Genomic DNA, 12,876 nt, shown 5'->3' with positions numbered 1-12,876 from the left:
ATGGCTAAAATTCTTCGGTATATTCGGTCCGGGACGGTACGGGACTTAGGCAGGACCGTGTACCTGTACCTCATCAGCCTCGGTTCCTATTTTTTGGACCGGTACCTGTACCCCCTTCCTCGGTTCGGTACAAAAACAGGTACGGTTCCGCCGGTTCCGGGTCGGTTCGGGTTTACGGCTCGGTTCCTGTGCACCCTTACTCTCACCTGACACCTTATAAGTAACCGAGCTAAGTAAGGACCACTTCACAGTCTTTCACTTTAATTTCTTACTGAAACGCCAAAAATGAAGCTTCAAGTAATAATCATCCATGGCTTGATATACACCACAAGTTTCTTCCTGTTAATGGAGTTCTCGTCATCTGCAACATCTCAAAGTAAGTCTAAAGTGTTTTTATGCAGATTTATTAAAATTTATGCACATGCCTTATTTGTTGATTTGTCACATACACCCAGAACTCAATAACATGTGCCTTACAAAACTAAAATCAATTTGCAGAACATAAACTACCTTACATGACAGTAGATGTAGAGGAAATCTCTAGTAAGACATTCAATTTTATTGTCGTAGGAGGCGGAGCAAGTGGTTGTTCTTTAGCGGCAACTTTATCGAATGAATTTTCAGTTTTATTAGTAGAGCGTGGAGGATCGCCTTACGGGAATCCATTAGTATGGGAAAGTAGGAATTATGGACTTGCATTGATGCAAACCAATGAATTCTCATCAATATCGCAAAGTTTTGTGTCCGAGGAAGGAGTAGTGAACCAGAGAGGAAGAGTATTGGGTGGTTCAACATCGATTAATAGCGGATTTTATAGTAGAGCTAGTAAAGATTTCATTGAAAGGATTGGATGGGATGAAACATTAGTGAGAGAAGCATATGAATGGGTTGAATCGAATATTGTGTTTCAACCAAACCGCAGTGAATTGAGTCCATGGCAGTCTGTTGCGAAAGAAAGTTTTGTTGAAGTAGAAGATTTAGTACCTTTTAATGGTGTAAGCTTAGAACATGTTGCAGGAACAAAAATTGGTGGGACTATATTGGATGGGTACGGAAAAAGACATTCGTCAGCAGATTTACTAAGTGCTGGAAATGTGAACAGAATCAATGTTCTCTTGAATTCAACTGTCAAGAGTATCATCTTCAATCATAATGGTAAGCAGCCAACCGCGCATGGCATAAGATTCATAAAGAGTGATGGTAGCAATGATAAAATCTACCAAGTTTATCTACGCACAGAGAAAGATTCACTGTTAGTGTTGGGTGATGTAATATTGTCTGCAGGAGCAATGGGTAGTCCCCAAATACTCATGTTAAGTGGTATTGGACCTCAAGAACACTTAAAGCACTTCAATATATCAACTCTCATCAATTTGCCGGAGGTGGGTGATAGTATTAAAGATAACCCTTGCATTTCTCTTCTCATAGACTCACCGAAAACTTTGATACCAGACACACCTCAGGTTGTGGGAATAACCCAAGATTTCCAAATCATAATTCAGTCTGTTAACAGAAATGTAAAACAGAACGAGACGAAACTGATGTTTGTAGCTAAAGTTGCATTCCCGGTATCCAAAGGGAAGTTAGAGTTAAAGAATACGGACCCTAGGCAAAATCCTTTGGTAAGATTCAATTATTTAGCTGAGAAAAGGGATTTAGATAAGTGCATAAAGATGAGTCATTTGCTTGAGAATGTTGTACTAACGAATTCCATCAAATTGTTTCTAAAGAGTAAACAAAATGAAGAAACTATAAAGAAGTCTAGTTCAGAGGAGTTAAGAGAACTCTGCAAGAAGAATGTGAGAACGTATTATCACTATCACGGTGGGTGCGGAATTGGGTCTGTTGTTGACAAGGATTATAAGGTTTATGGAGTCACCGGATTGAGAGTTATTGATGGATCAACTTTGCCAGATTCTCCAGGTACTAATCCTATGGCCACTGTATTAATGCCGGGAAGATATCAAGGTACACAGATAATTAAAGGAAGGGAACAAACCTTGATAAATTGTGTACCCGAATACAGCTATCAAAATCTCATGCAGGCTAGTTTCACTGCCTAAATTATTATATTAGCATAATGAATGTATATCTTGTGTAAAGATTTTTCTAAATGATAGAACTTTATTCAAGGAACTGTAAGTCTAATTCTCTAATACACTCAGAAACCGAAAATGGCGCTTTAAAGAGAAGGTATAATCAGTCCACGCATTTTTTTCTTATCAGTCCAATTCATTTATTATGGATAACAATGCAGGTTTCATATCATTGTCTCTGTGAAGATGGGAGAGGTACCGGTAAATCAACACATGAAGTCATCAATAATTGGACTCAACAGAGATACTGCACGCCAGTCCTAGTTGTTGAATTTTCTGTTCTTCCTAAGCGAGGTACGGCTTACTATTAGCAGTAAAGTGCCGAACAAACCCATTCTAACCCACTTCAATAAGGAATGGAAATGATGACAGTATAAGCTTTCTTAGTCCTTATTAGTTATTACCTCCCTAAATACTCGGTAGAGAACCCGATCCAGGCTTCCTGGAGAACGCCTACCGCCAGGAGCGTGATCTTCAAATTTATACGTAATTAAGAATCTCATGTATTAATCGAGAAAGAATAGATATATGCGGATTTGAATCAAGTTACAAGTTGTAGTCTTTAATATCCTACAGTGTGTACAATAAATGTGTGGTCACTCCCACGTAAACTGCTCCGCTCTAACGATTGAGGGCCTCTCTGGAGTTTCACTTGACGGCCTAAAGCAATCTTTTTGTGTTTTCTTTCCTAGCTAGCTAGTGGTCACATTGCTGAGTGAAGGGAGGATGAAGATAGCATAGGAAATGCATGGTTTTGTAAGATCAAGAAAATAAACTAAAAATGGTTAAACAGAATCAAGGAATCCATGCATTTCATTATTCTTACTGCTAGAGACTCTACGTAAGACTTTAACCAAGTCCTGCCTGAATCTTGCATTCTCATTACATAATCTATTTCGATATAAAGAAAGCAAAAACTAAATAAAACACAAAACAAAGATATCCCTGAAATTCCCACAACAACATAAGCTGTCATGCAGTACAGCTGACAAAGAAGAATGGCTCAATCCGTTCTGCCTGTTGGCGATTTCTTTTGAGTATACCTCTTTTTACCATAATCATCAGCAAGAGAAAGAGTAAACTCGCCAAAATCTCCATTTCTCAGCACTTTTCCTGTTAGAGTATGATCACCATCTCTGTGCGCGCTATCTGGGACCTGCAATAAGGGCAAGACCCGCGTTCGTCTAGGATTAACCATTGTTCGATACAGGAGGCATGATACATGTGATCACAAATAGTGCTTCTCACATCGTCACCAGCTTCCCATTCTTCGATACAAATGGGGCAACTGGTATCCTCATTCCCTTCTTTCTTAATTTCAGGATCACCACCGGGATTATCAGTAGCAGTAATTTCTTTTTTTGTCATAGCTCTCACAGAAGATCTAGCTACTCGTCTTCTATAGTTGATCTCCATTCTAGTGTCAAGCATGTCTACAATATCCATGTAGTTTCTCTGCACGAAGATTAACACCTGCACCAAAACATCGTTACTGGTACTATTTCACACCGCAAAGACCTGCTCACTGCTCCGCCCGTAAAGTTGTTGAATGTCGTTCAGTAAAACCTGAACAGCATGAGGAAGGGAATTATACTGTGATTGATCAACAAACTGTATGGTTTCTCCACCGGGTGTTGCTAGTAATATGTTTATGAGCTCATCTATGGATGTTTCAGATTGTAATTCATCAGATACTGCTGTTTCGGATTCATCAGATGATAAGTCATCCTTAAGGAGATCATTTATCAATGGCGCTTCAATGCTATCGAATACCACTGCGTCTGGATCTGTAGATGCTGATAGTGATGGAAAATCTAATACAACAACAGATGCAACTCTTGTTTCAGATCTTATTGCAAGAGATATAACTGTTGAGGCAGAGGTGGGCACAGATGATTCCATTGCTGCGGCTAAGAAATACACAAAGATTACAGTGCAGAGAAAAATATCTAAGCAGTAAGGATGATCATGATAGGGATGAATAATGAGTATAAATGAGTATACCATGCACCAACCTACCTGCATTGGAACTTCTAATTGTTCTAAACAAGGAAACTATACAGGAAAATTAATTTTGAGGCCTGAGTGAAGATCAGGCGCGGTGACACATCGTAATCTTATCAGAGAATAATTAATCCGCTTAATGTACTTTCTAACTGAGACTTTATAAGATTAGAGGCAAGCAAAACAAATTTGAATTTCAAAATCTGATTGGATTTCACTTTAAATGCTTAACTAATGTCGGAATTTCTTTCCATTTTATACCTTTGTTGGTTCATTCAACTGAAGATGTATATTCGATGAGAATGTGGAGGCACATTTATGCTAAACTTGTCCGCGGGGCAGTATCCGACTATGACTATCCGTACTTATCGAAGCCCTCCCCGTACTTCGTAAAGTTTTTTGTTTTTCTGAAACCCCCTGTCGGACATGAAGATCAAATTAATAGTTTGATGCCGTCACTGTCTGCTGAAAATATGTACTCAAAACTATTCTTTTCAAATATGCTATCGAAGTCGATTTTTTTTTTTTCTTATCTTAAAGGAACTTAATATAAAAGAACTAATGGTTCTTATGTCGAAAACTAGTCAGGGAAATGTGGAGGTATAGGTAGAAAATCGTCGAACTAGTACTAGATTCCAGAGTTCTTTCGTTCAATATTTTAAAACTGCGCGCGTCCAGAATTGAAGTTTGCGGTGGTATGTGTTGTCGGTCTTTTAGAAACATAAAATAGATATACTGATGCACTGTGGGCTTAAGCTATAGGTTATCGAGGTCCCTGAGCGAATAATTTGTATGATACCATCAGTCATCACCATCACCAAGTTACCAAACCAATGCAGCCATGTACCTCGGCCTGATTACGGAAAAGCCAAGTCCATATCTTTTTATCCTCTTTATGGATTTTTTTTCCAAATGTTTGCTGTCAGCTGAGAGTAAGGGTTTGTTGCATGGCATTAAAGCTACCCCTGACTGTCCTCCAATTAGTCATTTATTCTTCGCACACGATTGTCTGATTTTCCTAAATGCTAAGTCTAGTGAAGCTAGAGTGTTGCATGATATTATAGGGAAGTTTAGTAGTCTGTCTGGTTAATCTATTAATTTTGAGAAATCAGGGTTAGCTTTTAGTCCTAAAACAGATAACAGAATTAAAAATGACATTGCTAATATCCAAGGTATTAAAAGAATGGGATTGCAGGACAAATATGTAGGAGTCCCTTCACTATTACAGAGAAACAAAATGGAATCTTTTAAACCATTATTAGGAAAATTCAGGGATAGACTGGGTATTTGGAAGCCAAAGCATCTAAATTCAGCTGGTAAAGCTGTTATGACAAAAACTGTCTTAGGATCTTTAGCTTCTCACCATATGGCTGTGTTCCCTATGCCAAAGGACCTAACTAGGAGAATGGATTCGCATCAAATGAGATTCCGGTGGAATCAAGACCATGAGTCTAGGGGACTAATTTAGGAAATGGGATTTTGTCGCAATTCCAAAAAAAATTGGTGGTCTGAATTTCAAAAAGTATGATATTCTCAATATTGCTCTACTTGCTAGGCTAGCTTGGCGAATGTTAGAGCAACCTGATGCTCCCTGAGCTATAATCTTGAGACATAAATATTTCATGAACCTGGATCCTCTCACCGATGACCTTTCTTCTCGTGGGTCCTGGATTTGGAGAGGAATCAGGGAAGGTCTAGAGATTGTCAAATCCAATTATTGTTGGGAAATAGGCGATGACTCTAACATCAGTGTCTGGAAACATAAGTGGGTACCTAAATTAGATCATACAATGGACACTAATAGATGGTTTATGAGTATCCAGAAGGTAAGTGATTTAATAAACAAAGAAACCAATTTTTGGAATATTGAATTGCTTAAGTCTCTTTTTGATGATCTGACTGTTCGACAAATTACTCAAATCAGAATCCCATTTCATGAGAAGGATAGAATTAGATGGACACAAACTTCTAATGGGTGTTTTAGTGTAAAATCTGCTTATAGGTTTATCCTAAATAGTAGATTGGATATGACTTCAGTTCTTAATAATCAATTTCCTTGGAGCAGGTTCTGACTGGTTGAGTTACCGCAAAAGATCCTCTTTTTCCTATGCAAATGCATTCAGGAGTGCATTCCAGTTAGAGATCGTATTCATAAGTTCATGAGTAATATAAACAATTATTGTCCTTTCTGTAGGAACTGTCCTGAAACTGCTCAACATCTATTCATGGACTGTAGGTATGCTAAAGAGATCTGGTGGTCTCTTGATCCTGAATTTAATAACAAAATTCAAAATAAAAATATGCTTGTTTGGTTTAGAGAATGGTTTGTGATATTGCCAGGTGAAAATGCACAGATGCAGAAACACATTGCAGGGATGATACTTTGGCATATATGGAAATCCAGGTGTCAACTTGTGTTCGATAAACATCTTATACCTGTTTCAGCCTTAATTTTGCAGATTAAGCAGTTTATTAATGATAGGAAAGGAATTTGCTTACAATGTCTAATAACAGTTCAAATGTGAATGGCAGGGCTGACAGAAATATTAGGTGGACTGCCCCATGTAGTCCTTATATGAAAATTAATTTTGATGCTAGTTTCAAAGAATCCTGTAATAAATGTGGTTTGGGACTAACTATGAGATCTGTTGCAGGTGAATGTAGGGGGCAGCAAGCATTCCTCTGATGGACTTTGATGAGGAGCAGGCCGAAGCTCTAGGTGCATTGCACGCAATTTGCTGGGCTAAGGAGAGTAACATTGAACATCTTCATCTAGAGGGGGACAACAACAATGTAGTGGTTGCGCTGAATGGTTCATCTACGACAGTAAAATGGACTGCCAATTCAGTCATTAATGATAGTTTAACTCTTCTTTCTTCTTTTAACTCTTGGAAATGTAGTTATGTTCCAAGAGAAGCAAATAAAACTGCGCACTTACTCGCCAAGGAAGCTTATAACGCTACCAACAATTTATTTAGATCATTAGTGGATCTTGATTTTCCTATATGGTTAAAATCCTTTCTAGAGGAAGACAATGTAGTTTAATCATCCAATCAATGAATTTCTTTTCCTAGTAAAAAAAAAAAATCCAGAACTAGACTAAGGGGAAGCAAAATTGTATTAAGGGTGGCAAGAAACCAAAATAAAACTTCTAAGAAATTTGGGCTTGGAAGCCCAATGGGCAGGGTAGCAAATTGACACCCTTGTTGCATGTTGGATCCGCCGTTGGCATAATTTTTTATTTTTTTTTAATCAGAATTCCCCCATAAACCTCTAACCCACTTTAATGGTGAGTGGAAAGGAAAACACATAATGATTAAGCCCTTGAGTGAAAAAAAAAACAGAATTGTTAAGCCCTTACAGTTCTGGTTTTTGCAAAACGTGCACATAGAATGTAAGTGTCACTCACAATCTGGTCTCAAAAATTTTACCTATACCTGATAAATCTAACGTATCCCTCAAGAAAGAAAAGATACTTTGTTGTAAGTCGTAATTCAAGTTACGAGTTATACCTGAGATGTCTAACCTAGAAACTTGGACAATTTAACACATGATCACGCCGCCCTATTCATTTCTCTAGTATTCAAGAAACATTTCCAAAGTTTCTCTTAACGGCGTATAGATATTTGCTGTACTTTTTACTACCTACCTAGCTGTCACACTATCTACCGAGTAAGTAAGGGAGGAGGAAGATAACCTGAAATCTTTAACAATTTCTTGGACATTATATCTTGAAAGAAACAATATCTAGGTCTTCGACGGTAAGTCTTAATCACTTTATCGTTTGATTATGACCGGTGGAAGCGACTACCTTTTAGTATGCTTTATTTTTATTTATTGTTTGTTCACTAGTCGGAAACTCTGCGCTTAGGCATCTGTGAAATCCTGAAACCTCGAAGGAGCCAATCGCAGTTGTAATAGAAGTGTGTGAAACGTTACAGGAAAAAGACTAGGGATCCGATATTTATAGAAAATAGAGATTACACTAACTAGAGATAACAAATCATAAAAGAAAATGACACTCAGATTACACTAATAATACTCAACGCTTGCCCTCAAGCTAATGACTCAACACAGTACATTAGCTTGCAAAAACATTACTGGAAAAAATAGCTCCAATCCCTTTAGTAAACACATCTGCAAGCTGATAAATGGAGGGAACATATGCCAATTTTAGAAAACCCCTTCAACCATCTCGAATGCAGTTGTAGTCAATCTCCATATGCTTAGTATGAGCATGAAAGCAGGATTGATAGCTAATCTGTTAGCTCCAAAATTGTCATAGTTTATAGTAGCAAGTCCAAATATAGAAATACCCAACTCATTGAGCAAATAAGAAATCCAACGAAGATCTGCAAATTATGACTGCTAAAGATTTATACTCTGCCTCAGTGTTAGAGCGACAAATTGTCGGCTACTTTTAGAAGACAAATAAATAAGAGAATTACTTACGTAAATGCAGTAACTAAATATTAGTAGACTTTCTAGTGTCATGGAACTCTGCTCAATCAGAATCAGAGTATGGAGTAAGAAGGTCACACTTACCAGATGACAGAGTAACACATGAACCTATAATACCTTTGATATAACGCAAAATTCTTTTAACAAGTTTCGTATGAGAGGTAGTGGGTGCATGTATATCTAATTGTGATCGATTACGAGACTTGGTTTTGTAGAATTCGCATCTTGAAAGATAGATAACAAATTTATTACTTGGCAGAATTCCGATTGGATTATTTGGATACAGTAGATTGATCGTGGATATTGATTTTTGGGATCGTCCAAGTACTCTTCTTAACAATTAGGTTCACGGACTCCCTAGTCTATACATACTGAGAAGAGATTGAGATATAAACTCCATATACATATAGTCAAGGATCATTAAGTTTGTCTGCATGAAATTGTATTGGGTTTTTACCATATAGGTTGTCGAACAAAAAACGTTGGTGGTGTACTTGGTACCCTCTTCTTTTCAAATGAGTTGAAGCCTGACTATGTTTGTCACTTAAAAAAAAATCTTTATATGGTATTATACAATCCCCTAGAGCTTGATTTGAGAGGTTTAGTCACTGTCTTGACCATGGATTCCACAAATCAATTTGTGACCCTCTTTGTTTTCACATGGTTATGGTGACCAACAAATGTTACTTCTCTTGTATGTTGATGATATTATCCTAACTTAATCTTCATCAGCTTTGTTGGGATTTTTTTTAGTTGTGCTGAGCAAGGAATTCTCTATGAAAAAGTTGGGTGCCTTCACTATTTCCATGGTATTAAGTTTTCCAAGTCTTCTATTTCTATTCTTCTTACACAGAAGAAGCATGCATTACAACTTTCGGAAAGGCTGAGATGCTTTACTGCAGTCCTGCAAGTTCTCATGTTGCTGCAGATCCAAGGTTGTCTCTATACAATGGTGATCCTCTTGAAGATGCTGGATTTTATAGAAGTCTAGTTGGAGGTTTGTGATATCTCACTAGACCTGATTTATGTTTTTATGTTGAGTGCATCTCTCATATCTACTAATATTAAATTCGTACTACTTGCGTAAATCATATTATAAAGATAAACAATATAATGCGGAAAAGGAAAAGGAAAAACACAAGACACCAGAAGTTTTGATAACGAGGAAACCACAACTGCAGAAAAACCCCCGGGACCTCTGAACAACAAATTGTATTAAGTCGCTATGGATCTATACAATTGATTCCTTTAGCCGACGTCCTTTAAAGCCTAAGAGTTGCTTCAACCTAAGTGAAGACTTTTGGTACCAATCTTCCTCTAACAGATAATCCTATTTGATTTTCCTTTAGATCAAGGCTTGGAAATCTGTTTGCAATACACAAAGCTAGCAAACCTCACAATCCGAAACAATCACACTCACTTAGATGAGAGGCCTGGACCTTTTACCACCTCTCAAACAATCTTCGACTTATCAATTAAGAATAGTTTTCAGATATTTATCTTGAGGAATCACAAAATCTGAGACGAAGAGAACTTTGCAATTTCTACCTATCTTGCCTGAAATAGATTACAAGAAACTTGATAACAGGAAAAAAATCAGGATATACGAACTATCAAGGTAAAGAAACTCGGACTTGGCTTCACGAATCCTCAAAGTGAAGTCTTTCAGTCGTAGTCCTAATTATGTTTCTCATAGGAAACCTAATTCAATTGAGGACGACTCTAGCAATCAACTAGGAAAAAAAGTGTCAGGGATTGAATATCCAAGTTGAAAAAGCATCTCTATTTATAATTTTTCAAGACTTAGGGTTGCTTAGAATTCACGTTAAGATAACTTGAGAATCAAGCAAATACTTTCTCTGTTTAGATGAAACTCTAGTTAGTGTTTCAAGCAAGCATGTGAGAATTAGTCTTTAAAATGAAAAATAAGAATATACACAGTGGTCCAGTTACAAAACCTTGTATAATGACCGTTCTGTTTTGGAAAATATGTCGTTCGAACTATAAGCAAATTGATGTTCATTTAAACACCTAAAATTTTAATCATGATGTACACATAAGTGTTTTCGTGATCAATGAAGTCTTAGAAGTGTTTAAGAGAGTCGTAGCAATGCTAAGCATATTTTAAAAATAAGTCTTTGAGCATCTGCTAAATTCTACTGGGACTGTTGGTGAAATGGTTTGGGAACCGTAAGGCTAAAGTTCACGAGTAAGGGTGTTACGGTTCGTGAACCGGGTTTTCCAACACTACTCGGCTCGAGAACTCAGATATACATTGTTCACGAACTGGGTTCGCCAAACCTTACTCGATTTGTGAACTCAGATGGAAACAGTTCGTGAACTGGGTTCGTCAACCTTTAGCCTTTTTACACCAACACCAAAATTCAGTTCACCAGGGTTCGTGAACTGTCCCCAACTGAACTTGCGTTTTGATAACTGGTTTGCCAACCTTTCTTATATTTCTGAAACTCAGATATCTAGGGTTTGCAAACTGGTTCGCCAACCTATCCTGAGCAGAAATAACATAAGTTCTGAATTTCTCTCTTATGATGTTTGAAACATTCACAAATGATAAAATCATTTGCATGGACAATTTCCTATTGGTACACAATTTAATTCACAAACAATAAATTATTTCGAACTAAAATTGTTAAGGACCTTTGAATATCTATGCTTGAATCATATTTCGAGATATTTAACAAAATAAGCTTGACTCGGAAACTCTTCTTTGTAAATCTACTAGAAGTCATACGACATAGTCTCAAAATATAGAATGGTAAGATAGAGAGTAAAACAGAATGGTTTAGTCTTCACATACCTAATAAAAGAAGTTATTTTAATGTCTTCTTCGATCTTCAGTCTTCGAGGTGATGTATGATATCCAATTACCAAATTCTAACCTAGTATGAGACTTGTCTTAGTAGACTAGAAATCAAGATATAGTTTTGATCATTTAACATTGACAACAAGCTTGAGGTATCAAAAGTTGTGGGTTCAACCGAGCAATGCTCTAAAATCATCAACAAAACCCTTGGGATGAGCCATATAAACATGTTCTTTCACAAATCCATCAACAAAACCCTTGTTCTAACAGTTCAAGAAATCGCGATTTTTGTTTTTCAATGAAATTTAATTCATTTAGAGAAATTGAGTTTCATGTTGTCTTTGTGGTTTTGGTGTTATTGGAGGACCCAAGGGTCACTAAAATTCACTAGCTAACCAATTTTCAGTTTGGTGAACGGAACCTTCCCACGTATGAAAAACTAAAGATGAAAGCTATGTGCACTACTATGGTTTTTGTAATGCATTGTATGAACCTAGGTTTCAACATACTCGTGTGTAAGAGTTTTAGAGCATTGCTTGGTTGAACCCTCCAAGCGTTGGTATGTCAAGATTGGTTGTCATATTTTAGTATCAAAATTCAAAAGTCGCTTGATTAGAAGTATTAGAGTCAACTTCGTTAGGTTAGACCAAGAAGTCTGGAAATGTTGACACATACAACTATTACTCTGAAGACCTGAAGATTCCGAAGACGTATAGACATCTGTGATGACATCATCCTTCTACTTGAGGTTAGTAATACAAGACTTGAATTTTTTCCATTTTTATATCGCTACTTTCTAGTCGTTTAGATTAAAAATATAACATGCAAAGTTATATACATGAAACTACAGTATTAGAGACTTGATCGTCTTATTATGATCAAAGTGTCAAGAAAAAATGTACAAGTTATTTTACAACTTAGGTATATTGAATTACGAAGTACAATGCTTATCTTTTGAACTTCGTAATTGAGACATAGATATAATCTTTGTAACTTGTTACTAGATCATATAATGAACTTAAGATTGATTTCATGCTTAGAAAACAATGTTTGATAACATAAGTTTCGTTAAGGAAGTAGACTTACGAACTTGTTTCATAGTTGAAAGAAATCAATAAGATTGGTGGTCCAGTTTTCATTGAAGATCTAAAGAATGATTGATCCCTATTTATGTCGGGAACCATGTTAGAACCGATCCTTACCCATGTTCTTCAGAGTCAATGTTATTGCGGTCCTTACCTATGTGGTAGTCAAGGTAGTACCGATCTTAACTTATATGGGAATCAAGGTAGTATCGATCCCTACCTACATTGGGAGTCATGGTAGAACCGATCCCCATATGCAAAACTGATTTCTCTAGTCACGTGCACTTTAGGGTTTGTGTGACTTTGAAAATTGGGTTTGCAAAATAGGAAAGTTCAATATGTCGACATAATGAGTAATTTGAACATGTGCATAAATTTTATAATTTATTGTTCAAAGATATTCCTT

General features: G+C 36.8%; 1 protein-coding gene across 3 annotated transcripts; it reads left to right on the top strand.

The window, feature by feature from the left end:
- The first annotated feature begins 251 nt into the window (after positions 1-251).
- Positions 252-2,835, top strand: LOC113281685 (protein HOTHEAD-like). Of its 3 annotated transcripts, XM_026530480.1 has the most exons (3): positions 252-376; positions 499-1,923; positions 2,258-2,835. In XM_026530480.1, exons 1-3 carry the CDS (start codon positions 286-288, stop codon positions 2,278-2,280), a joined length of 1,539 nt encoding a protein of 512 aa, XP_026386265.1. In that variant the 5' UTR covers positions 252-285; the 3' UTR covers positions 2,281-2,835. The 3 variants fall into 3 exon arrangements, with proteins under 3 accessions (XP_026386265.1, XP_026386263.1, XP_026386264.1); XM_026530478.1 differs by lacking the exon at positions 2,258-2,835 and having other exon boundaries at positions 499-2,225; XM_026530479.1 differs by lacking the exon at positions 2,258-2,835 and having other exon boundaries at positions 265-376; positions 571-2,225.
- The last annotated feature ends 10,041 nt before the right edge of the window (positions 2,836-12,876 follow it).

Source organism: Papaver somniferum, chromosome 5 (genome assembly GCF_003573695.1).
Source record: "Papaver somniferum cultivar HN1 chromosome 5, ASM357369v1, whole genome shotgun sequence".
NCBI classification, from domain to species: domain Eukaryota; kingdom Viridiplantae; phylum Streptophyta; class Magnoliopsida; order Ranunculales; family Papaveraceae; genus Papaver; species Papaver somniferum.
Note: the sequence above shows the minus strand (reverse complement) of the source record. Positions and strands in the feature narration are given on the sequence as shown.